Below are 27,714 nucleotides of genomic sequence, written 5' to 3'. Positions count from 1 at the left end.
TCTAGCAGACACTGCTGATGCTCCACTGGCCCTAAAACCAGACATCTCAAGAAATAGATGGCCTGCCTAAATTTAAAAAAAAAAAAAAAGCACTTTTATAAAAGCCTTGTTAATTTTCATAAAAATAAATTTTGCACTTTTCTCCCAAGATTGTATACTTTAAGGTGAATTCAAGTTTGCTCGTTACTGAAATCGTCCATCATCTGTGTTTACCAGGCAAACAGGGGAGGGCATTGACTGGCAGTGACTGAGCCTCACTCTTCCTTAGTGCTGGGGGCATCTGGAGACAGGGAAACAGTGGTACTCTAACGCATTATCACCTCGAATAGGGATCCCAATGGATCGGGTTAAAACGCAGGCTCTGATACCATCGGTCTGGAGAGAGGCCTCAGATTCTACACTTTTTTTTTTAAAGATTTTATTGATTTATTATGTGACAGAGAGAGAGAGATAGTGAGAGAGGGAAAACAAGCAGGGGGAGTGGGAAAGGAAGAAGCAAGCCTCCAGTAAAACAGGGAGCCCGGTGTCGATCACAGGACCCTGAGATCATGACCTCAGCTGAAGACAGATGCTTAACAACTGAGCCACCCAGGTGCCCCAGATTCTACATTTTTAACAAGCTGCCACTATTGCAAATAATTGTCATTGTCATCATCATCTTTATTAGCATTTTTTTTGCAAGAATAAACTTTTGCTCCTCTCTGAACCAGCTGGTTAACTTGAAAACTGAGGCACTCAACCAAACAAAACGCAGTTTATCCATACTCCATTTATATAATAAAAGTAGTATGAGTAAAATAAAACCCAAATGTGTTTTAGATTTTTATTTTCTTGTAACAACTTTTCATATGCAATAGGATTCTTGATGGATGGATTATATCAAAAACAGAACAGCAGTCCAAGGATATAACACTTCACAGAAGCAAAAACACTACTTTTGGGGAGGAGAAAAGGCACAAGGCCAGATGGTTCTTAAAAGGAGAGAAAACTGTTCTAAAATACATACACCCATTTTTTTTTTTAAATCTACTGTTATCTTTTCTGAACTAAAAAGCTTCAGAATGGTTGTGTCAGTTCTCAACACACCATGAACTGCTTCAGGAGAAAACCAAATATTTCTTTGAGAAGAAGCCATAGTGAGTGACAAAGCCAATTCATTTGTGAGCAGACCTGATATACTGCAGGCCAAATATATCTTTAAATTTTGATACTATCAATAGAAAAAAAAGCCATCTTAAAATTACAACCTATCACACAGTTTTAAATGCACAATTTCTTTCTTCATATACTGCACACATTTGAGGGTTTCCTTCATTCATCTTTTGCTTAAATGTAAGTGTCCTATTTATTTTTACATGCTGAAGTACTTTACTTATGCACTGGTAGAGCAAACTGGACCACACACTCTATATTACATGGATTTAGAATTTGCATGATAATCTAACACATATTTATTATTTAGTATCCAAGATATTTGAAATTCTCAAATCCACTTTGGAGGGTTTTTTTTTTTTCTTTATGGTATTTTCGATTTGTTTTGCATCAAAAAAACCCCACAAAAATTAGAAATAGTTTAAAAGAGTATGAATTATTATTCATTAGGCCCATTTAATGCAGTGATTTGAGGTTGGGGATATCAGAACTGAAAGCAATACAGGAAACTGGTTATAAATGATAATACTAAGGAAATGCTCAAGTGCAATTAGAATATTTACTATCTGTTTGGAATCCTGCTTGGATTCCTATGGTCAAAAATGGGGTTAGAGCTAACCAACAGGCCAAAATAAAATGTCAAGAAGAACAATTTTTAAACTACATGGAAAACCACAGGTATTGTTTTTCTTCTGAAGGCTATTTGCATTCATTGTACAATATTTTTTTAAATCAAAGACCAAGAAAGACAAATAGCTTTTATTGCAGTAGATAAACACATTTTATAGAAGAATATATGGTAAGAATGAACAATCCAAGATCATGATTCCCTACACTGTAACTTTAAGTGATAGTTCTTCCACACATTCAAGACTCCCAAGTGATCTTTAGCCTTTCCATTTTGAAGGTGGAATCCAGCAACCAGGCTTCAAGCTTGTGATTTCCTAAAAGCTGTATGCAAAAAATACGTATGAGTTTATACACCCAGTCACAACATGGTTTGCAGGAGAGAAGTCCACTATAGGTTGTCAGAAAGGATCACACAAAGTAAAGAGCCTCTATTTTTGCCAAAAGCAAAGCCTTTCAATCCACTCAGGAGAAAATGCTTGCAAACTAAATACCTTCACAAAAATGAATACATTCATGTGACATTCATGTGAATTCATGCTAATGTGTCTGATAGCGGGTTACTACTTGATAGCACACCATAACAAACAAAGGGATAGAGTCTCCTCAGACATTACCTATAGAAACCCCTTCCAGAAACCCCTCTTTCCAACTAATCTGGTATCACCTCTGCTTCCGTGTCCTGCTTGTGCTTCTGTCAGTAATAGAGCAAGACACAAGATTTCATGCCATGTTTTCAACAGCCTAATTCTTCAATCTAATTTTGAAAATACTGACCACAGGCAGCATAAGTTGCTCATCTTTAAACTCTCCCTGCCAGAGTGGCTGACAAAAAGGAGGTCCTCGACATATGTTTTGAGACACAAAAAAAAAATGTGAATGAGAAAATACCCTGGCTAGGGGTATAAATTGTGTATGACAAAAATAAGACTAACCAGGCTATATGCTTCACAGATTTTGCCCTAAGACCGAAAACACAAGATATTCACCATTCTAAGGAATATTTCAATAATTTCAATCTAGAGTGGATTATTGTTAGATACTCAACAAAAACTTTTTAAAAAGGCAACTGCCTTTCTTTTTTATTTCAAGAGTATATATTATGAAGTGTAGTTATGGGAAATGTGTCCACTTTTCTCTAAACATCATACTGATATGCTCAGGAAATACAGACTGAATGAACAGATCAGATATCTTGAGATTTATGAGATTTGAAGAGATAACGCAAAGATTCAACAATAGCCAAGAGCACTCGCTTCTTACATTGTTTCCATATACAGTTTAAACTTTCTGCTTTTATTGATATTGGATTTAGGGAGGAAGAATGATGTCATGTGAAGGCCTGACAAGGCTGCTTTGGCTGCTTACCCTACAATAAAGGCTTAGGAAAAATTTCCTCAGACAAGGACAACAATGAAGGCTCAAAAGTCAACTATTTTTACTTGATTGACAACCACTAAGCAAATTCCCAAGGAAAAGTAAGATTTGGCAAAAGTTCTAATTATACATTTCGGAGACAGTGTTACAATACTTTAAAGGGAAAACAATTTGGTGGCATTTCATATGTACAGAATAAATTTGTGCCCCAAAATGACACGCATGAAAGTTAAGTTCAGTTCCAAGTTTGGTAAACAATTATCTTTAAAGTCTTGATACTACATAAAAGTAAGTAAATGCATATTTTTATACAGACTTTCAGAATTACTCTTCAAAAAAAATTAGGATGAGAATTTTTTTATGTAGCATATTTCCTTCTTAAATTTCTAATAATAAAAAAGAAAGTATTTGCAGTCCAATTATTGTAATGAATGTTTGTAAGAAAACAGCCCATGCAATGTTTTATTTAAAATAATTTATAGGGTTTTTTTTTCCAAGTTCTGCATTTTCACTTCTACCAAAACTATCACATAAACTGAGCAAAGTCTTCTAATTTGCAACTAAAAAGTGTTCATGCAGGGGCACCTGAGTGGCTCAGTCCTTAAGCATCTGCCTTTGGCTCACGTCATGATCCCAGGGTCCTGGGATCTAGCTGGGCATTGGGCTCCCTGCTCGGCGGGATGCCTGCCTCCTCTCCCACTCCCCCTGCTCTATCCCTCTCTCTATCTCTTTCTGTGTCAAATAAATAAATAAAATCTTAAAAAAAAAAAAAAGTGTTCGTGCAGTGAAATACAAATGATGAGTTAAATAAATGGTTTACTTATTCTTGCCTCATAAACTAGATTGAAAAGAGTCTCTGGACAACATGACTCTTATTTTGCCATTTTCAAACAAGATGTCTTTTTGAAAAGAGGAGATGCAGTGAGGTATAAAAAGCTAGATATTGTTTGGATTATTGATCATAAAAAAGAAAACTGTCCAAACATTCTCCAAATTGAAAGTTCCTGCTGCTAGAATTCAAACAATCTTCTTCAACTACTTCCTAAATCAGGAAATAATATACCAGCTCAATATGAAATCAACTGTTCAATCTGAAATGCAAAACAAGCATATACACATACACACATACATATACACCATGCTAGAACAAGGAATATTTCTCCAGAAAATGGCGACATTTGACAATCAAGTCATTTTCCATGATATTCTTGTGTTCCAAGACAAATCTAGATTGATCAACAGATTATGAACACAGAATACAAGGAGCAAATCATCTTTTTAAAATCTTTTTGTTTGTTTGTTTTAATGCAATTTTACATTATGGATATGATTAAATGCTAAATTTTCAAAAAAACAACTTTCTTTTTAAGTCAGAAAACAAAATTTTTCTCATAACAAAAGATCCATTGAAATACCATATCAATCTGCATTTATAGCCCACAATGCCCATGGATAGGATTTCTCAGAACATTTTTAAAATATCACCCATACCACAAATATTCATTCTGAACTCTTTGTCTCAAAAGTGAAAACATCTACAGAAAAGTACTTTGTGATCAAACAATGTAAAAATCAGTATTGAAATTTTTTTTACATATGGCCTAGTAATTTGTTACAAGCTTTAAGAAAACAATTTATTATAGTTTCTAGGTTTTTAAAACTTCCATTCTTAAACTGCTCAAATAAAGAATATATAATCAACCGCTACCAAGATTTGGTTTATTTATGTTTCCCACATCATACATCTTGTAACAACAGAGTAAACACTTGTTTTTTTCTTCCCTCAGGCCTGTAATTGTTTATACTTGTGGCCACTTGTGTAGGAGTCAACCTTGATACTTTTTTCTTAATTAAGTTTGTTTATTTTCTAAATATTGACACTAGCTCTTCAAGTAAATCTTGGTGTCTTTCTGGAAGTAAGACTTCATGCAAATTTGCTGTTTTCTGTATTCTATGTTTTACTCACTGGCTGGTCATCCCTTCACACAAACAGAATCTTTTTTCCCACTTTTTTCCATTTTTATTTAGTCTACTGTTAGGAAAGGTTAAAAGAGAAAATGTTGCATTCCAACCTTTCTGGTTCTTCATATAAGATTTCCTCTTGAGCACAAGTCCAAGGCTAGGTTTTCTCTTTGGTTAATATCCCCCACTGCAAACCCATAAAAGAACATGTGCTCAGTGAAATAAACTTTACAAAATTTCAAAGCTCATTGACATCCTAAAAACTTGGCTCCACGTACTAATTTCTATTTCTTTCTTCAATAGTCCTAGCAACTTTAAATAATTGGGAAGATAAGTAAAGGGAAATTTATTCACACCAAAACAAGCAAAAATTGAAAAAACAGTGAAATATCCTGTCAACATTATTTTCAACATTTAAAATTCTTACTTTAAAAGATCTATAAAGTGTCAGTATCTTATACTAATATTAAATGTGTAGTGCTTAATACCAATAAACTACCCTCATTGACACTTTATTCCATTCAAGCCTTAGAAAACCCTAGATATTGATTCATATTACTAAATCTGCTGATAGAATTTACTATTTTAAAAACTTACAATTCCCTGTTGCCCGTTATATAATATCTACTTTTTACTTTAAGTAGCAGTTTATTAGCACTGACCTTAGGATATCTGTTAGAGTTACAAGATTCTGAGTCAGAAGCATTGCCTATCTAAAAATTTCAGTTTGAGGCCATGACTGACTCATCTTAACCATGTGGGGCTTTCAAACTGGGAATGAAGAAATAGGTGATTCCTTTTCTTTTCAGATTTGCAGAAACATGGATGTTACCTGCACAGGCTTATGGAGATAATATACTTAACTGAAAAATGGACGTTTTTTACAAAGCAAGTGTTTACCAAGAGAAATGGAGTTGATCATGACTTGTGTATGGAAAAAGATAAACTCACCTAAGACTCTGCTTACCGAGCTGCAATATTAATGTTACTGAGTAATCTGCCTGTAATGTTTCAAGCCTTGTTTGAGATAATAAAGTAAAAGAAAACAGATGTTGAAATACAAACAGAAATCCATGCACATTAGGTAAACAGAATCTTTATAAATGCCAGGAAAACATTTCCTTAATTATATCATTTTTTAAACTTAAATATTTAAAACAAGTATAAATTTTAGCTAATAGATATAATTAGAAATTTGGGCATTAAATCTCCAATCTGTCTGTAGTATTACTGATGAGATAAGTTTTTTAAAAAAGAATAAATTACAAGCACTTAAAAAACTGCCAAATACATATCGTGAACAAAAATTATATATTCAGCATTGACCAAAAAAATCCAGTGGTATAAATAAAGAAACGTATATATTTTTTAAAAGTTGTTGGAGCCTTATAAAATAAACCAATCTCTAAAAAATAAAAAAGGAATTTTAAAAGGGTCTTAAAGAAACCCTCTGAAAGGATTAATATGTTTGAAAACTAATGCTTAAAATCCATTTTTTTTCGTGAATTTCATTAGTGATCTCTCATGAAGTAGCAAATGAATGACTATTAGAGCTACAGTTTGGGAGAAAAAAGTAAAAGTAATTTAAGTATGCAGCCAACTGTAATGATGGACTGTCATTCAGAGATACTCAGCGAGTTAAAGCTAAAGGTGTAGAACTGGGAAAACTGATACTGTGAGCAGCTACTAGGGCGGTGTGACTAATTCTGGGAGTTTTATCTATTTTTAATGTTCCTTGCAATGATGCAAAATGACCCTCAGGCACTAAGCCTACCAATTTTTTTTAACGGTAAAATGGAAAAATAGAAGGCTAACTAGTCAATTTAGAGTTGTCTTGAAATGGTTGTTAAAAGAACCTACCTGATATACTAAATTATTTTTCCTGCTTTATTGAAATATCACTGACTGTATATAAAACTGTGTAGTTTGTGTACAATGTAGTAATTTTATATATGTTAACACATGCATCATCTCATATAGCTATAAATTTTGTGTGTGTTGTGAGAACTTTTAAAAACATACTCTTTTAGCAACTTTCACCATACAATATAATACTGTTAAAAGTCACCATGCTGTGATGTGCTAAATTATTAATCCCTAAGGAAAGAGATTTTTGCCTTATTTATTTTTGAATTCCCAATACCTAGCACAGTATCAAGACAAAAGAGAAGTTCAATAAATTAATAATAAAGTTGTCTCATAATTGTTAAACATTATAAGAACAATATATCACATATTTCCCAGTTGTGACCACTAATGTCTAGAGTGGGGAAAAAAAATGAATGACCAACACAATGATAATAAACACTAGCACCCAGGAAAAGTTCCCAGTAAAGAAATCAGAATTCTTTGAAACAAATGACTGATTCTAAATTTTAGTTAGGAAGTGAGTAAGATGAGCCTGGATTATGCTATAAACCAGAGAGCAATGAAGCTACCAAAGATAAAAGGGTCATGATAAAGGATTCAGGAACAACTGAACAAGCTTCCACCGGCCAAAATTGAGACAATTTGAACATTGATAAGGATAATCAACGATCATATTGAACAGTGAGTCCATTAGTTCATAACGCTAAAAAAAAATTGATCACCTTTGAAGGACACTAGGATATCAGTTCATTTTTTTCCAAATGTATGCATAAAGAGAAATAAATTTTTAAAAACACATTGCTTGATAACTAGTATGGCTAAGTATTGATATATGCATTTTCAAAAGGCTTTCTCTTTTGAGAATGGGCTGTTCCCTGCTCTTTGTGATGTTTTCCTTTGGAAGGTTTGTCCTATGCTTATTGACTGTAGGTTCTTCTTATGTACTCTTGATTGCAATTTTCTCTCATTACGATAGTTTCTGGTTTATAGTGGATGCCGATTATAGTTTATTCAATGTACTCGATTAAAATAAATGCAAGTAATTTTAACACAATAAATTGTATAACCCATTTCCTTTATATTTTGTGCTTTCAAGTCATATTTAAGCAGCACATCTTTTTTTGAGGTCACATAAATAATTTCTTTAAAATACTAAAATCTTCTTTTCACACATATGTCTTTAGTCTACATTGAACTGCTTTTTCTTTTGTGATAGATAAAAATTAAATTTCTCAGGTGCCTGGGTGACTCAGTGGGTTAAGCCTCTGCCTTCATCTCAGGTCAGGATCTCAGAGTCCTGGGATTGAGCCCCGCATCGGGCTCTCTGCTCAGCATAGAGCCTGCTTCCTTCCCCTCTCTCTGCCTGCCTCTCTGCCTACTTGTGATCTCTCTCTGTCAAATAAATAAATAAAATCTTTTTTAAAAAATTAAATTTCTCTTCTTCTATATGTATAACTAATTTTCCCAGCCTCATCCTTTCTCCAAATACCTGCAGGTATTTGCCACTCTTCTCATAAACATGTCATATATCTAGGCCCTCTATTGTCTTTCACTAGTATATCGGTCTGTAATACCGTACTGTACTGATGACAATCTCTTTATGATGAGTCTTTATATCTAATAGGACTACTGTCCTGAGTTTTCAAAATGTTCTCAGTTCTTTTCAGCAATATGATTTTCCATATGAATTTCAAAAGCAGATAGTCAAGCTACAAGAAAAATCCTGTTGAAGTATTGATAAGAATTGTATTGATCCTATAAATTAATACAGAAAAATTTTTCATTTTAAAGATATTTAAGTTTCGCACTTATTATCATATTTCAGCTTATTTTGGGTTTTAAGTACACCTTCCCATAAAGCTATAACTTTTCATCATAAAGGTCTTGTACATGCCTTGTTGAAATTATTTCTAGGTAAACTTTCATATTTTGTTGCTATAATAAATACTAACATCTTAAATAATATTTTCTAAGTGTTCTTTGTATATAAGAAAATAATTTTTATATTTTTATCTCCTATTCATCAGATATGTTAGATATTTCCATTGACACCAACAGATCTCTTGCATTGCTTATGAAGACAATTCTATCATCTGAAAGTAATAAATGATATTCATTCTTTACAGTTCTAGTGTTTGCATGTGTGTAAACTTTGTTTTACATAATTCTTAAAATCTTAATATTGAAAAAAAACGGTGATAACAGGAACACCTGTCTTACAACTTTTAAATACAAGCCTTCTAATATTTTAAAATTGACTATGCTTTTAGGTTTTGACAGATACTTTGTCAGGTTAGAGAAGCCCCTTATGTTCCTATTTTGGATTCTAGCACTTAGATTTATAAAAGAAATTAGCCCATAATATTTCTACCTTTGCTTGTATTGTCTAGCATTAGAATCAAAGTTATACCAACCTTATAAATGAGCTGGCAGATATTATTTCTTTCCTAGTTAGTCACAAAATATGTGTAAGAATGGGATCACTTGTTCCTTAAATTGGCAGAAATTTTTTAAGATTTTATTTATTTCTTTATTTGAAAGAGCGGGGAATAAGTGGGAGGGAAGGGCAGAGGGAAAAGCAGACTCCTCACTGAGCAGGGAGCCTGATATGGGACTTGATCCCAGGACCCTAGGATCATAACCTGAGCCAAAAGCAGACACAACCAGGTGAACAACACAGGCACCCTGGCAGAAATTATTTGTAAATATGTCTGGACATGCTATTATATTTAAGGGTAGATTTTATTTTATGTCCTGTAACCTAGATGTTCCCTGTCTGCACTGCCCCTATAAATATGGAGAGGAGTACCTCTACTAGAGTCTTTCCATAGTGTTTTTTAGTTGATGCTTTGATGGGCTACCCACACTTCACATTCTTATTTGAATAACTGATTTCCAGATCCTGGAAATGTTTTCACTGAAAAACTTCAGCTATTAGCTCTCTTGGCTGAAAAAGGTGCAAAATCCATATAGCCAAACCTACTTCGTATAAGAAGCCAGCATCCGAAGAGTAGTAGAGGAGTATGCTGTAAAGGTACAGTCTCCTCGACCTAACTTAGGATTCTGATGGATCCTCATAGCATCAGTTCTCATCCTCTACAGCCAGAGAGCAGAGAAAATGAAAAACAAGGTCCAAAGCCCAATCCTAAGAGTTATAGAACTTTAAAGGAGGGCTATCCTCGCCATCTCCATGGGTCAGCTATGCCGAAGTTAGGTTCTACTTAGGAGATAATGGTACTGACACATGGGATGAAAAGTATGAGGTGAGGCACCTGAAAATTGTGAACCTCAAGATGTATCTGAAACTTTTAAGTCTGAAGACATGGCTTACTCCATCTTTTTAGGACTAGTACTCTTCCTTTGTTTCAAGATAAGGTAGTGGTCGTCTCCCAAAAGACAACATGCACTACTCAGGATCTGCCTGCACCTCCTTTTCTGGCTGCTAACCCAATAACTAAGGTTAAATCACAATATAACCTGACCAGGATGAGCTGGGCCCAAAAACAGGAAAGGACTGTGTCCAAAGGAACTTACAGAGCCTTGTCAGCTTGTACTTGGAGGAGTCCAGAGATCACTCCAGGACCCAATCTAAGTGTGGACATAAAATTATATAAGAGAAAGTTTATTCACTTGGAAGCAAAATCCTGTGTTATGAGTTTTAATACCATTGAAAGGACACCAAAGATAATGCAAACATGCTATTAGGATAAAACACTCAACTACCTTAAGAAAGAAAGAAATGCCAGAAAGGGCATGTCAGAGAGATTAAAAGGCTCAAAGAAGTAGGTATACTTCAATGGATATACAATATTCAGCCAGAAAGCCCGCCAGGTGACTATATTATATAGAAGGGCCCTGAAGAGTCACCATTTACCAAGGCTAATAAGGAACACACTGAAAAAAGAAAGAACAGCATCCCTAAGAAGTGATAATCCTCTAAAAGCCAAGACTGATGGCAGAAAATGGTGTTACAGAACTGGGCTCTGTAAGAACAGGTAAGACAGAATTTAAAAAAAAAAAAAAAAAAAGCAGAGATCACAAGACAACACTCCATTACCACAAGCCAGGTAGAGGCAACTATCATAGTGCATGGCAAGCTTGTAGTCCCAGACAGGAACGCTGACCCTGAAAGAGAGTTAATAGGACATGGCATCCAAGGGGTAAAACAGATCGACCACCAACAAAGGATATTATTCAATCAAAAATGTGGAAGCTGGATGATCAGAGATTAAGACTGGTTACCTTCCACCTCCCCCAAAAATATCTAGAGCTCCAGGATATAAGTCAGTTTTCAGACCTGGAATCCATAAGTGTGTGTGTGTATATATATATATACATATATATATATGTGTGTGTGTATATATATATATATGTATACATATATATATACATATATATATATATATATATATATATATGAAGGAATCATGGTTCCAACAGAAATAACACTTTAATGCCATAAAAAATATATAATAATGATTCTCCAGTCCTTCCACAGAAGCCTACGTCTATTTCATTAAATAATCATACCCAGACATTTTGAGGACTGTTAGAGCATGAAAGGAAGATATAGCTCTTAAAATTGAATAATAAGAAAACATATAAAACTAACAAATTCTTGGCAGCTGAGTGTGGGCCAGCCTCTCTCTCTCTCTCTCTCTCTCAAACACACACACAGCCAAGAAAGAGATACAGAAATGGCCCTATAACCATCACTCTCAGTTATCCCCATCCTCACAGCTCAGACTCTGAGCATTTAGATACCCTGGTTCGCATAAATGAAGCTCTTCTACCAATGACAAGACAACTGAACCTTAAACTATGACAGTACTTGAGTACTTTCAGCTTTTTGTGCCAAGGGACCAGCAGGTAAGATAAAGTGTCACCATCCTGACAGTGTAACGGATCTTGACCATCAGGAACTGGGGCTGCTGCTGCACACCTGGGAATGGGGAAATATGTTTGACAGAAAGTAATCCTCTTAGGCACCTCATAACACTTTCTTGACCAATTTTGATTGTTAATACAGCAGCCATGGCCTGAGAAGGTATAGGAAGTAGTGGCTTAATATACATAGCCATGTGGGTATGGGACAGCACTAGATAATTCACCTAGACTAGCCAAGGGCAATCTAATATTGACAACCCATAGGGTGAGATATTGGATAGGAAAGAAAAAAATCTCAAAAATCCCAATTTCTGTTGCATATGGTAGTTATTGGATCACCAGTGAACCCATTCAATTTTATATATATTGTATTCTTCAAAACAGGGCAATGATAGTCACTTAAATAATGTATTCATTTCATTTCCAAGAAGCATACTCCAGAATAGTACATTTGAATTGGTTAAAAAAAAAAAAAAAATCAAAGGTCAGTACCATTATCTCCTGGATGGCTCAGTCAGTTAAGTGTCTGCCTTTGGCTCAGGTCATGATCCCAGAGTCCTGGGATTGAGTCCTACATCAGGATCCCTGCTCAGTGGGGAGGCTGCTTCTCCCTCTCTTTCTGCCTGCTGCTCCCCCTACTTGTTCTCTCTCTCTGTGTGTCTGTCAAATAAATAAATAAAATCTTTATTTTTAAAAAGCAAATGTACGTATTCTTAGTTTCCACACATACATGGGTCAAACGAATAATGTCTATTTTTTTTAAGATTTTATTTATTTATTTGACAGACGGAGATCACAAGTAGGCAGAGAAACAGGCAGAGAGAGAGGAGGAAGCAGGCTCCCTGCTGAGAAGAGAGCCCGATGTGGGGCTCCATCCCAGGACTCTGCTCAATCCCAGGACTCTGGGATCATGACCTGAGCCAAAGGCAGAGGCTTTAACCCACTGAGCCACCCAGGCGCCCCAGAATAATGTCTATTTTAAATGATGGTGTTCTTGTGCCTCCTATGAAGAAAAAAGGTTTAAACCAAACCTCCTCCTACAGCTTTCACTTACAAGGAGGAAACAAAGATTGAACATGAAAAGTAATATTCTCTAATATACTTGAAATGTCTCAAAGAAGTCAACTGCTTAAGAATACTGTATGTAGTCTTATTTCTGTTACTGTAGAATCCACAGTAGTAAATTCCCACTGGATCATGTCCAAAACCATCACGAATGTGTATGTTTTTGTCCCTTCATTTGTACATTTAGAAATCACAGAAAGGAAATTCCTTAAAGAAATGGCAATATTTACAGTATTTTTAGAATATTTCACTTCTAGTATAGAGCATCTCTAAGCACAAAAGTAGTCAACAAATATAAATTTATCTGATAAATTACAAACACCAATGGGCAAAATCAGGGACTAAAATTTTTTTATTTCATTTTTTATTCAAAAAAGTGGTCTTATTTGGCCTTAGAACACTCATTAAAACTTCAATGTTTACATCTTATGAAGTAATGAGACATTCAGAATCTTTCCTAGCTTGCATATTTAAGTTAATGAATTCCCTTGGAGTTACACAGGATGAAAATTTGTGTGGGAACTGTAGATTCCTGTGAAATTATACATACAACATTACACAGAGTAAAACTCTAGCTAGGAATAACAACTTCTCATAAACTTTATATGATAAGAATGTGCCCTAATGATAATAAAATAACAAGATTCTTCAAAGAATCAGTTAATATTTTGAACATTTTAATATAAAAATGTCCTTCTAAAAGTGCAGTGATTAATAATTCTGAACTTGTGCTCCATAGTTTATTTTCATGACATCAAGAATGCCACACACCCATGAAAGGAAGTAAAAAGCAGACACCACGTAATTTCTGTTAGGTCATCTGTAAAATAATAACAAAAAAATTTTTATGACACTCTCTGCTATCATAACATATCCATTTGAGGATATTTTCCATATATTTTTCTCAGAATTTGGCTTAGAGCCAGAGAGTTGAATTTGGAGGCTCTCTGAATATAGGCAACATACACGCAACATTTTTTTAATGTGTGTACATATAAATACTTACAATGTTATGCATGCCAACTCTACCAAATAAAAGTTATAGACAGTCTTGATACTTAATGTGTTAGGGTCCTGAACTCTTTCTAAATGAATCTCCACTGAAACACAATAATAAAGGTAAAACAACATATGTAATGATAAGATAGACTAGTTAAGCATTTCCATATAATTAAACACAAACATGTTGGGAATGACTGACGATATTTGGCCAACCATTAGGGCATAAATTAAAATTTTTAAACCAAATTCAAGCTTTCTGGACTAGAATACAATTTAATATTGGCAAGGCAATATTTCCAGGTTCAAAGAAGAAGGTCCCATGGTTATCAAAAATCTCTCATAAAATACTGGAGATGAATCAGAAATTAACATATTGCTTAAAATTCCCAGAGGTATAAACTTAGGGAAGAAAGCAATCTTCCAAATATGTTTTGAGTTTTGCTAAACAAAACATCTCAATGTGAAATTCAATTTTGCCAAGCTCAAAATACTTCCAGGTTCTCTAAGGCTTAACACATACACATTGATATCCTTTCTTTTCACCACCCAGGCAGCAATGAAAGTAGCTTTCCAAAACCACAATCAATATGTCTTTGACCCAAGTTCCCTGTGTAGCTCATCATAACTATTGCTACAGTCACACAGAGGGAGAAGTTCATTTTTAATTTAAGAGATGAACTACTATCACAATTCCAATCTCATGGTTGGAAAAAATGAGAGTTTTTGGTAGAAATTATTTCAGTTTGAATCTTTTTTCTTTTTTTTTTTTTAAGATTTTATTTATTTATTTGACAGAGAGAGAGAGAGAATACAAGTAGGCAGAGTGGCAGACAGAGAGGGAGGGAAAAGCAGACTCCCCACCGAGCAAGGGAGCAAGACGCAGGGCTCCATCCCAGGACCCTGGGATCATAACCAGAGCCAAAAGCAGCCGCTTAACTGACTGAGTCACCAGCACCCTGAATCTTTATTTCTTAAAAAACAATATTGACAAGACAAAACACACACACACACACACACACACACACACACACACACACAACACTGGCAAGACAAAACTTATCATCTCCCCTTTTTTAAGCCATAAATATGGTTAAATTGATTTAGCTTTCCTCTGGGAAAGCTATACCTCTGTGTTCATTTTAATATTTATTTAATATTATTTAATATTAATATATTTAATATTTAGCAAATACATGTCCTCTAACATACAGCCCAAAAAAGTCAGAACTGAGCCTGAAAATGATAACCTCATTTCTAAAGGAGGGTGAAAAAGCAGTTTTTAGCCATTCACTTGCTTGGTCTCTGTTCTGATGCAGAGAAAGAATGAACTAGCAATCGGAATAAGAATTCAGAATTCACAATGGGTGCAGAAAAAGGGTCTTAGAAATGCTCTGGCCTAGAACCAGTAGTTTGTTTACTATTAGAAGCACCTGAGTCCTGAAGGTATGTTATATTATGGCTACTAATATAATATTTCTTTCAAAATAACCTCAGAAACTTAGATATGTGCTTCCTGTTAAAGAGTCTGTGTTGTGAAATATAAGGCAATAAGTACAAATAAATTAAAATTCTTATTCTGCAAACAGGATTCTGAGACCAAAGAACAAATAAATCACCATAGATCATTTTCCCCTGATATTTACAACCCAGACAAGGTAGGCAAAAAGTGCAATGTACTCACTTGATTCTCACAATAATTCTATGAGGTTGGTACAGTCCATTTACAGATAGGAAAGTTGAGTTCAGTGAAGTAAACAAACTTGTCTCAAGTCAACTTTAGTAGGAGGTGGAATGCAAACCCAGGCACTTTATCTTTATAATAACTCATGCCTCTCTCTCTCTCTCTCTGCCTGCCTCTTTGCCTACTTGTGATCTCTATCAAATAAATAAATAAAATCTTCTTTTAAAAAAGGGGGGGCGCACCTCTGCCTTCAGCTCAGGTCGTGATCCCAGGGTCCTGGGATCGAGTCCCGCATAGGGCTCTCTGCTCAGCAGGGAGCCTGCTTTCTCCTCTCTCTCTCTGCCTGCCTCTCTGCCTACTTGTGATATCTGTCTGTCAAATAAAAAAATAAAATCTTCTTTCTAATAACTCATGAATAAACCTTAAATAGAAACTAGAATGTTGTATTAACTCATGAGTGAACCTTAAATAGAACCTAGACTAATAATAATCAAAGAAAGGAAGAATCCAATATAAGTTCTATCCATTGCTTTTAAAATTGTTTTCCTTTCCAGTGATATCTTAGTATGTGAGCTCCCTCTTCTCTGTCCCATATTTAATAGTGTGGATCATCTCATTCTGTTGACTCGGCCCTCTACATAGAGCCTTTCCATCTTTTCTAATGTTTCTGTCAGCATACCAGGCCAGGCTCTCATCAAATAGATGAACTAATGAGTAGTTTTCATATTGGCCTCTGGCATGCCACTCCATCACACTGATCTTTCTGCAACATTTCTAACATTAACCTTTCTACACAAAACGGGACCTTCAACAAATAGCCTCATCTTCTTTGGTACTATTTCTCAAAGTGTGAACCATGGACTATCCTTTTTAGAATTATCAAGGACTTAGAAAAAGTGTTGATATCTGGCCTCAAACACCAATGCACTGAATTATACTGTCTCAAGACAGGGCTCATAAATCCATACTTTAGCTCTAAACATGGTGCTTATTTATAATACCTAAGTTGGGCAGCCCCCCACCCCCCGCAACCTCTACATCTGGCTTCATCCTTCACTCATCTTGTCAGCCTGCTCATTTTCCCATGACCAGGGCTTTGTTCTACTCTTTGCCTTCATTCAAGCTGTGGCTCCCTCTCTCTCTCATCCTCGTACTTTCTAAATTTGAAACCACTTCCTGTTGCCACTCTGAATACCATAATGTTTCTTAGTATTCCAGGCAAGTGAACATTCTACATCAAATTTTTAGATGGCAACAAAATTAAACATATCACACATATGCCTCGCTTCATGAAAAGTAGATTGCTGACATTCTTTTTTTGTGACTCATAGTAGACACTATGAACACAGGTTGTTGGAAACTGTAGGGATACACATTTATGTTGACATTAGGGTCACTGTGTCCTCCTCTGTTATATGGGGCCACTTTCCCAGCTGTCTGTACACTTACTTCCAAAATCTCTGCTCAGTCCTCTTCTAGTTCTTAGGTTCAAAGCTAAAAAGTGAGCTTATTTAAGAGCTCTACCAATAAGGCTCTGGTAGAAAGTCCAAGAAATAAAGTGCCCATTTATCATAGGTTTTGTGTTGCATGTCAGAGTTTTTAATTTCCTTTATTCAAAGCTCTACTCTTTAGGATTGAAAAGTTCTAAATCTGACTTCAGAGTAAATGGGTGTTGATAAAATCTTTTGTAAAGGAGTTTTAATATGTAGGGTCTCTTAAAGGTAAGTATAATCTCATCAAAAGTTATCCGAACATTTCTACAAAGAAACAGTATTAAGTCTTTTTGAGTCTACGGTGCATCTGTATCTAGATTTTGGTTACTGTAATAGAACACTGAAACAAAGTCACGGACAGAGTAAAAATGCAATTTTAGAAATATAAATATTCTGAACATAAGTATATAACCAGGTAATATCAACCAATATAGTTTTCACATGTTAAAAATGAAAAATGTAAGTGCCCCCAAATTATGCAAGGGGTGACCGAGATGGATGGATTTTTTTTTATATTTGGCATAACGTTTAGAGAGTCTTTTGAATACCCACACCTCGACCCTCTGAAGTAGGAATTACAACGTATGAGGGGACTAAAGAGAGATTCAGTAAACTTTCAAAATCAGAATTAATCAGCATTGAGGCCAGAACTGGGGCTTAAATTTGTGTGACAACTTATAAAGTCTGAGTTCTTGGGTGCAAACATACATGTCTAAACACACAATCACAGACAGACACAGACACTTACAGACACACACACACATAGAGATTTTGATGCCCTATAGCTGCAAATCCAATGTTGTTCTCACAACATTTTATTCATAATTATTCTCATAACTAACGTATTGTGTGTAACAAGCACTAAAGGTCGTAGTCCAGTTTTTTTTCCCTCAGGTTTTGAAAAGCTAATGAAGAAGCTAAACCTTAAAGAAATTCAGCCTGCAAAAAACCAGACCATACCAAGAGAGTCTGATTCCAGAGCCCAAATATTTAACTACAACTACTTTTCTAACATCTTTCTTTTATAGCACTTCATTCATTTTAATGGATATGCTACAATATGTCTCCCCACCAGGTTGTAAAACCTTAATGGGACTCCGCCATATTTATTCTTGAGATTCTGGCACACTGGTATATAGAAGTTTCTCATTAGGTGTTAATGACCACACAATACCAGCAAAGACATCACTTAACACATATTATTTCAGTAACTGGTGATATTTTCAATACGTTCTGCTGACTCGGTATCTCTTTCTTACATATCTCCCAACCACACTTTCTCATTTCATCTGTTTTCAAACTGAACTCACAGCTGCTATGAATCTGTAAATCTCAGAGCCATCACCATGGAGACTCATCCTCTCCTATCAGGTATAGGATAGAGATTCTTTACCTATTAAGATTTCATCCTGACTCCTCATAGTTTCTGCCAAATTATAGACAACTGAGATTCTTCCAGCCTTCCAGTCATATTATGCCTTTTTCCCTTCACCAGGATTATCCTTTCTTGTTTATTTGTTATTTTTTAGTCCTCACTATAAAAGCCCTAAAATTATAGAATCAAAGTGCAATCTTCCCTGAGCTGTAAGGAAAATACAATTTTCCCAACTTACCCTCACAAAAAAAGAAAATACAAGATATGACAGACGTAACATAGTGATAACCATCATGAGAAAAAACTAATCCAAATATGTGCTCATTTCAGCGTCTTTGTTTACATTTGAATCTTAAAAACCTAGTGTATCAGACTGCCTGCTTTCTTTATTATCACATCCCAACATTGTGCTTGCTGGTTGTCCCTCCACCCCCACCATACTGTTATCAAGCTGGTGGTCATAATTTGTCCATTTATCTTCTTATGAGTCCACCAATATTTTCCAGATCTTTAAAAAAAACATATTCCTTTTGGGGAACCCACTTGCTTCCTTTGTGTATTTACCCCTTTCATTCCTCTCAAATGTACAGGTATTCTGAGTATTTCAAACAAATAGTTACAGTCAAACTTATCCAGATATTCTCAGAAGCCTCCTCTTCCCCTATCCTTTGGCATCCCTAGTGTTATTGGGTAATATTGTGTGGTCTTTTGCAACATTCCTACACAAATCCAATTAGTGAATATTGGAAAGAAGCCTGTAATTATTTGGAGGAGTTACAGTAATAAAGATCTAAAGTAAGATATAAGAAAAATGAGTTTTGAGCTTAAAAATAAAAACCGTAAGATAGCATACAAATTAAGAATTCTAGCCACCAGAGTAAAGTTTGAAATACACAAATTAGGTGAGCACCTGTGTTTGATAATAAAAATCTAGGAAAGCAGAGATACAAGGAAATATTATAACTTTATTACAAGAGATTCTGCCACAGGAACCCTTCTTGGATCTAGAACCTCACAACAATTCTCCAGTGGAATTTATTTCAATTATAGAAGGCTAAGGTTCACATTCCAATTCAGAAACAACTTTTTTCCTGATAATGTTAAAAAGAGATTGAAGGGCAATTATGATCTGCTGTTAAATAAAGAGAAGTATTTAAGTGGCAATGCATCCTTGACTAAAGGCTGAAATTCACTCAGCATTTGTACAAAAAAATATGACAAAGAGTAAATGGATGACCTATCTTAAAGGTGTTTTTTAAAGGCAAATAAATACCATTGTAGTTAACATTGCTACAAATGGAAAGCAACAACAACAAAACCAGCTGGGTGTTACAGCATGAGGTGTTATAAAAATAGATGCTCTATGGAGAGAACACAGCCGTGAAGAGGCAGGTAGAAGTTAGCTCCTGGGGCTGCAGCATTGGCACGGTTAACCAGACTCCAGATGGAGATGGGAAGCTTAGGGGAGCCAAAGTATGCAAGAAGCACAAGCTGTCCATCTGGCAGTAAGTGCCTCGGGTTCCTGAAAACTGCAGGTTGGGTGAGAACCTGAGCAATGACAATAAATATCAAAGGACAAACATTATACACACTCACTTGGACCTGCCTCCCACACCTGATCATCTGGTCCTCCATTACCCAAACCCATGGTTTCCTGTCAAAATGTTGAAGTCGCACATCCTTTCACCATGACACTCATAATCATGATGTCAAACCCGATACCTATATTACTATGCCTTGACAAGACAACTGCTTCTCACATCTTATTCTGACCTTCATTATCACTTTACATTAGACATGTTAGGTCTGCTTAAAGATTTGAAAAAAAATTTTAATCCACCAACATTATAATTAAGTAAACATAAATAAGTGATGCTGCAAATTAAGCAAATATGACAGTAATGAAATCTATATAATATCTCAGGTTTCCTATTCTTTTTAAGCTCATGCTTGCTCTTTAGTGGGGGACACATTGTTCACATAATTTGGAAGACAAAAACAAACACTTTTTTTTTAATTACTGAATCTATTGACCGTTTGAAAATATTGATATTTTTTCTCCCACTGCTATGAATTATGGGGAATAAACATAGCTATTTTGACAGAATTCTACTGTTTCTTCCATTGAGTATTTATACATTAGAATCATGAAAACAGTAACCTTGTATGTCTTTATAAGGTACTCAACTCCTGAGCCAATAATCTTTCTTTTCTTTATTTATTTCTATTTCAAACACTTCAATTCATCCATTCCCAACAATTTTCATAAGAAATCTGTAAGATGGAAAAGGAGCTATTAAGCGAGGGGTCCCAGGTCACAAAATGATGAACAATATCTGAAATTCAAACTTAATTCTTTGCCTATAGTCTCCCTACTTTACTTCCTTATTATGCAAATCACTATTAAAATATTCAAGATCACTTACAATTTAGAAGTTACTCCCAAGCAAGTTTTCTTCAATATCAGAGTATAGTATCATTTAAGTGTTCCAAATGCTTTCTAGAGACCTATAAAAATTTCCAGAAGTTATACTTGATCCATAAGATTTCAAAATTTCAATAGGCCAGCAATATTGACAAAGTAACTATGAGGTATTATAGAAACTTAATATAACCTTGAATATTTCTCATATTTAAGAGAGAATCATGTCACATCTTTCTTGACACAGCCAAAATTGCAAAGTATATTAGAGTAATTCGATGAGCGGGAAACTATTTTCAATCATATGAGAGATATTTTACTATCGGTACTATTTGTAACTGAAAAAAAAAAAACTTTTTATTTCTATTTTTCAAAACTTTGTATTCCCATTTGAGAGAGACAGCACAAGCAGTGGAGAGGGGCAGAGAGAGAAGGAGAAGCGGACTTCCTGCTGAGCAGGGAGCCGAAGGCAGGACTCAATCCCAGGACCCTGATATCATGATCTGAGCCAAAAGCAGATGCTTAACTGACTGAGCCACCAAGGTGCCCCAAATAAACCTTTTTAGTTCTACCTGGTCAGAGCTACCTGGCCATAAATACACCAAAGAATTGTTCAGATTTATAACGAGTGTGAAAATAAGCACAATGCTATACAAAGTACAGTACAAAGTGGATTAGCAGTGTTCTAGCACTGTGCTCTTTAATATCAACAATACTGCCCTTAAAAGGCTAAAAATGCACAGAAAACTGAAATGAGGTTGACTTAGTAAAAATGGACCAATGACTGTAATAGAGGTAAAACTTTTCTAGAGTGTAACAAGATGCCTGTATTTGTCACCCAAAGAAACTTCCCTCCACTAGAGAACAACACAGTGGCTGAGTAAGGAGCTTAAGGAAGCACCCAGTGCTAAAAGAGGAAACATCTTTGCCACCAGTACCATGAAGGCAACACCAGTCATATACAATCCAGTTGTACACAATTACTTATATACAACATAGTCAAAATTCTGCTCAGCATTCCCACTGCATCTCTAGGGAAATGCACATTATTAACCCTTCCTTTTTTTACAAGACATGCCTTCTTGAGACTCATTCTGTCCTTCAAAGATCACCTAGACTTTCTTGAACATATTAACTATTTATGGGCCAGTATGACCAAGACAGACCTCCTGTTAGTGGCCCCATTTCTGCCAGCAGGCTGAGTCTTGGATTCCACTTGGGGTAATAAACCTATGTTTGGGGACTGTCCCATAGCCAGTCTCATTATTTGCTGGCTCCAACATCTTGTCCTGAATTCCAGCCCTCCAGCATCTGAAGTTGTCTCTTGGTGAAGGATTTTAACCAGAATTTGATTTCTTTAATAGATACAGGCTATTTAGGTTACTATTGCTTCTTGGATGAATTTTAGTACTATGGGTCTTTCAAGGAATCAATAAGTTGTCAAATTTATATGCATGGGAGACTTTTTTGTAGTTTTCCATTTTAATAATTCTGGGATCAGTAATTACATCCCTGCTTTCATTCCTGATGTTCATAATTTGTGTATTCTCTTTTTCAGCTGGTCAATCAGGCTAGAAGTTTATTAATTTTACCAAATTTTTTTCAAAGAATCAGCTTCTGGTTTTATTGATTTTTCTCTAGTAGTTGTCTCTTTTCAATTTAAGAGATTTCTACCAAGATGATTTCCTTCCTTTTGCTTGCTTTATCTTTTGCTTTATCTTCCTTTTGTACACTCTGAAGGTGGAAGCTCAAGTTATTGATCCAAAACCTTTTTTATTTTCTAACGTAAGCATTTGACACTATAAATTCACCACCCAAAAACTATTTTAGCAATATCATAAATATTTTGATGTTTAGATTTACATTCTTTCAGTTCAAAATGTTTCCTAATTTACTTTGATATTTCTTCTTTGATCCATGGATTATTTATTGACGTTTATATATTATTTCATATTTCCAAATATTTGGAGATTTTCCATTTATTCTTCTGTTACCAATTTCTACTTGAATTCCATTAGAGTAAAAAAAAAAAAACATAGCTTGAATATATATATATTTTTTACTTAATAAAATTTACTTTATGTCCCACAATATGATCTATCTTGGTGAATGCTTCATGTATATTTGAAAAGAATGTGTATTCTGCTGTTGGTGAGTAGAACATTCTGCAAATGCCAATCAGGTCAAGTTGCTTATGTTGCTCAAGTTTTCTGTATACATTTGCTTATTTCTTATTTGTTATATCAATTAGTGAGAAGGAATTGTTGATGTGTCCAACTATAATTGTCCCTTTCTTTATTCCTTCCAGTCTCTTGGTTTTTAACTCATGTATTTTGAAGCTTTAGTATAAAAGGCCTGCATAAATTTTTGTGTCTTAGTGGGTTGACCCTGTCATCATTATATAATACTCTTTTTTGTCCCTGGTAATTTTCCTTGTTCTGAAGTCTTCTTTGTCTGACATTAATATAGCTGATCCATTTTTTATTTTTATTCAGATCTGCACGGTATAGTTTTCTATCCTTTTATTTTTAACCTACTAATATTATATTCCAAGATTCAGAGTAGAAAACATATAGCTGGCCCTTGCTTTTATAGCTATTCTGATAATCTTCATCTTTTAATGCTGTGGACCATTTACATTTAATGTAATTACTAATTTACTTGGGTTTATAGCTGCCATTTTAGTATTGCTTTTCTACATGTTCCTTATATTTTGTTGTACTGGGTTTCTATCACTGCTGTAGCAAATGAGCAAAAATAGAGTGGGCTAAAGTAAGACTCATTTATTGTATCAGAGTTTCCACAGGCCAGAAGTCATAAGCAGAATGTGGTTCAAATAATTCCTCTGCTTAGAGCTTCACCAGGCTGAAACTGAATTATCATCCTTCATGAAGGTTGTAGGGAAGAATCAGCTTCCAACCTCTTTGAGTCTGTTGAAGAATTCAGTTCTTTGTAGCTATAGAGATGAGGTCCCATTTCTTTGCTGGCTATTAGCTGGAAACTTCTCTCAACTCCTTAATGTTACGTGCATTCCTCATCCCCTTGCCCTCCAATAATAGCAAGTTCAGTCCTTCTCCCACTTCAAATCTCTCTGACTTCTTTTGCTGAATCTCTTACCTTCTTACCTCACTTCTTCTGCTTTTAGGGGCTTATGTGATTACATTGAGCCAATCTAGATAAACCAGGATAATTTCCCTGTCTTAACAGTTGGTTACATCTTAATTATCTGCAGTGTCCCTCCAGACCAGTACCTGGAGTAACTTATTGAAAACCAGAAGAGGAGAATCTTGGGGGAACATTGCTAGAATTACTTCTACCACAGTCTGCCCTCCGGGGCCCCCAGAGGATCAGTACCTCCCAAATGCAAAACATATTCACATCCCGCCGGATGTTCCCAAGAGCTTCAACACATTACAGCATCAACTCAAAGCATAAAAATCTTATCAGATTTCATCTGTTCAAAAGTTCAAAATCTCTCATCTAAATCAAGTGTGGCTGAGTAATTTATTAGAAAGAACTCCTGGGAACAATTTTTCTCTATCTATGACCCATAAAATTAAAGACACATGTTACCTGCCCCCGTATACAAGTGTGAAACAGGTATAGGTTGTCAGGGACAGACATGCTACTTCCACCATAGGAAAAAGTGGAATGAGAAGCAGTCACAGGTTGAAAACAATTTCAATATCCAGGCAGGAAAAATACACTAGGTTTCAAGGCTTGGGAAGAGCCCTCTTTGGCTCTGCCCTCTAGGGTCTTATTTCCCTCCTTGCGCTCCTGATTCAACTGTCTGATGCATTCATGTGTTTTCTATAAAATGCAGCATCTGTTGCAACTGAGTAGTTTTATCAGTAGTTTTACCTGCCAGCAGAATTCTGGATATCAGACAGCTTTATTTCATCTCATTCTTGTCCTTTCTGACCCAGCTGGCAGTGTTTCTACCAGTATAAAATTCTCAAGAACCTCGTGGGTTCTCTATGAATTCCACAGGGCTTCACACCCTTAGACAAAATGCTCATTTTCTAAAATGTTTCCTGGATAATCTTTTCTCTAATTTTGACTTCTGTTGAGATGGCTGAGAGACAACACCCTTCAAATTCCTAGAAGCCCTGTGGTCTGAATGAGGAGATCTGTAAGCCATACCCTTAATCTCTTCAAAGAGCCTTTTATGTACCTGGATACTTTATCTTTTGATCTTTCTGAGATTTCTAAAAGAGTTGTAGAATCACACCCTTAGCCTCTTCTCCAGAGCACCTTTTACTAAAAATAAATTTCTTAATTTCATAGTCTTTTGCCATCTGGGTAGCCTGAAAACTTCAAAATCATTAAGTCCTTCTTCCTTTTTTGTTTAACAGTTTTTTCCCCCACTCTATCTTTCTCTTCTCACATTTTACTATAAGCAACAAGAAGAAGCCAGATGTTATGGAATGAATGTTTGTGTCCTCCCCCAAAATTCATATGTTGGAACCCTAACCCTCAGTGTAGCTGTATTCAGGGTAAAAAAAATAATTATGGTTGCATGAAGTCATATGGGTAAGGTCTTGATCTGAAAGAATTAATGTCCTCATAAGAAGAGACAGGAGGGATCTTACCCCTCTGCAAGAGCACCAAAACATGTGAGCCCACAGCCAGATGGCAGCTACCTACATGCCAAAAGAAGAGTTCTCAGAATAAAACCTACCTTGCTGACACCTTGATTTTAGATGTCCCAGCTTCTAGAACTGTGAGAAATAAATTTCTGTTGCTTAAGCCATCCCATCTGTGATATTTTGTTACAGCAGCCTGAGCAGACTAATACACCAGATAATATTCTTAACATTTTCTTTGGAATTATCAAGTAAATACCATGGTCATCACTTAACAAGTTCAGCTTGCAGGGCCATTTTCTGAAGTGCTCTGACACTATATGGAATTGATCCCTATCCCTCCTGTTTCTAATAACATGTTCCTCATTCCCTTCTAATTCCTCACCAGATGCATCGTCAATGTCCATATTCTATAGAGTATGTTCAAGGCAATCTAAGTTTCTTTTTCCCCCTATCATGTTCTTCAAAATTTTTATAGCCTCTGTCTACATTCTAATTCCAAAGCCATTATTGCTGCTATGACAAATTATGACAAATTTTGTGTTCTAACACAACACTGTTTGTCTCACAATTGCTATAGGTCAAAAGTCCAGGCACAGGACAGCTCAGCTGGTTCCTCTGCTTAGTGTCTCACTAGGTTGAGACTGAGGTATCAATAGGGCTGCATTCCTTTCTGGAAGTTCTAGGGAAGAATCAGCTTCCATGCTCCTTCAAGTTGTTGGCAGAATTCATTTCCTTGAGGCTGTAGGCCAAAGTTCCTGAAGTCTGCTTTTCCTTGGGAGCCCCTTTCAGTTTCTTAAAACCACATGCATTCCTCTTAACCTTGTACTTACAGCAAGAGCAGGTTGAATTGTTCTCACACATTTTCATACTTCAAATCTCTGACTTCTTTCTACTACATCTTTTTGATTCTTCTGCCTTCTGCTTTCATGAACTGATGTAGTTGCTTAACAGTAGGTAGCTTCCTTATTTTAAGGTCAGCTCTTTAGTGACCTGAATTCCATCTTCAAAGACCCCTCTGGATTAGTGTTTGACTAAAACACCTGTGGGCAGGAATCTTGGGGGAGCGGGGGAGTTCTTTAGAATCTGCCCACCACATTTGTGTTCCTCTGATTTTCCTTCTCTGCCCTCTTTTTCGATATTTAAATATTTTTAGAATCCCACTTTAATTTCCTCTTGGATTTTTTACTATAATTTTTATATGGTCTTTAAATAGACTTCATATAATCTTTTTAGTGGTTGTTCTAATGCTTACAAAGTATGAATCACACTTTCTACCACTTTAACATCAACTTAGAATTAACAATTTTATCACTTCAAGCAAAACCAGATAAATGACCTTTACAACTATACAAGTCTTCACCATCTCCTTTTTGACGAAGTCATATGTGTTACATTGAAAGCCCTATTAGACAATTTTCCTTTGCTCTCTGCTGAATCACCAATTCTCTCTACTAACTAGATAACTCCCATCAACATACAAACCTGATCTAACACATATCATTCTCTTTAGTCCTCCCCTGACCTCATGTTCCCAGCACTATTATACCATTCATGGGACCACTTAAAGCAATTACATGCTGCCTTTAGCCTCTTCTCTCCTCTTTAACCAACTCCTGCCCAAATTAATGTCTTGACAACATGAGTAATATTTCAGTAATTATTCCAATCTCTTGGTAGTATCAGGTGAAGCAGACTACTCATTCTTCTCTTCAATTCCATCCTAGTTTTCCTTCTGCATTATTTGCTGCTCTTCCTGAGTCTGCAAGCTGAATCTGCATAATTCTGCTTCTTAAATTTTGGGATTTCTCAAGATTCTTCCCTGGACTTGCTTCTTTCTAATTAGTGCCTCCCAGTAAATTATATCCAGTTCTGTGCATTTGAAAAAAGTTACATATTGAAGATTGCTAAATTCATTTCCTTAGTCAAAACCTCTTACCTGAGTTTGAAATTTATCTGAGTTTAAAAGCCCCATATCCACTAGCTGGCATCTTCACTTGGATCTCAGATATCTTCACCACAGCAAGTCTAGAATCTTTGAATCCCCCACCCCAAACTTGTAATTCTGATGGCAGAATTACACATCTACAAAAATGATATCAACACTATCTTCTCTCAATTTCTATCTTCTTTTTTCCTACTCTACTGCTACCACCAATGCCCATCTTCTCCCTCAGATGCTACAGAAGCTTCCAAATGGGCTTTATCCAGATTAC

At 35.5% G+C, this 27,714-nt stretch overlaps 1 protein-coding gene across 1 annotated transcript in view; it reads right to left on the bottom strand.

Moving 5' to 3' along the window:
• Positions 1-27,714, bottom strand: part of TLL1 (tolloid like 1) — a 170,299-nt gene that overhangs the window by 130,851 nt on the left and 11,734 nt on the right. Inside the window, exons 3-4 of the mRNA XM_032855437.1 lie at positions 11,819-11,929; positions 11,045-11,112 (exon numbers count right to left, since the gene is read on the bottom strand). Of these exons, the coding sequence (XP_032711328.1) occupies positions 11,045-11,112; positions 11,819-11,929 (179 nt within the window). The remainder of the gene's footprint in view (positions 1-11,044; positions 11,113-11,818; positions 11,930-27,714) is intronic.

The sequence above is a fragment of the Lontra canadensis genome, unplaced genomic scaffold (assembly GCF_010015895.1).
Source record: "Lontra canadensis isolate GAN:19392208 unplaced genomic scaffold, GSC_riverotter_1.0 scaffold10, whole genome shotgun sequence".
NCBI lineage: Eukaryota > Metazoa > Chordata > Mammalia > Carnivora > Mustelidae > Lontra > Lontra canadensis.
The sequence above is the reverse complement of the archived record's forward strand: the minus strand, read 5'-3'. Positions and strand labels throughout refer to the sequence as shown.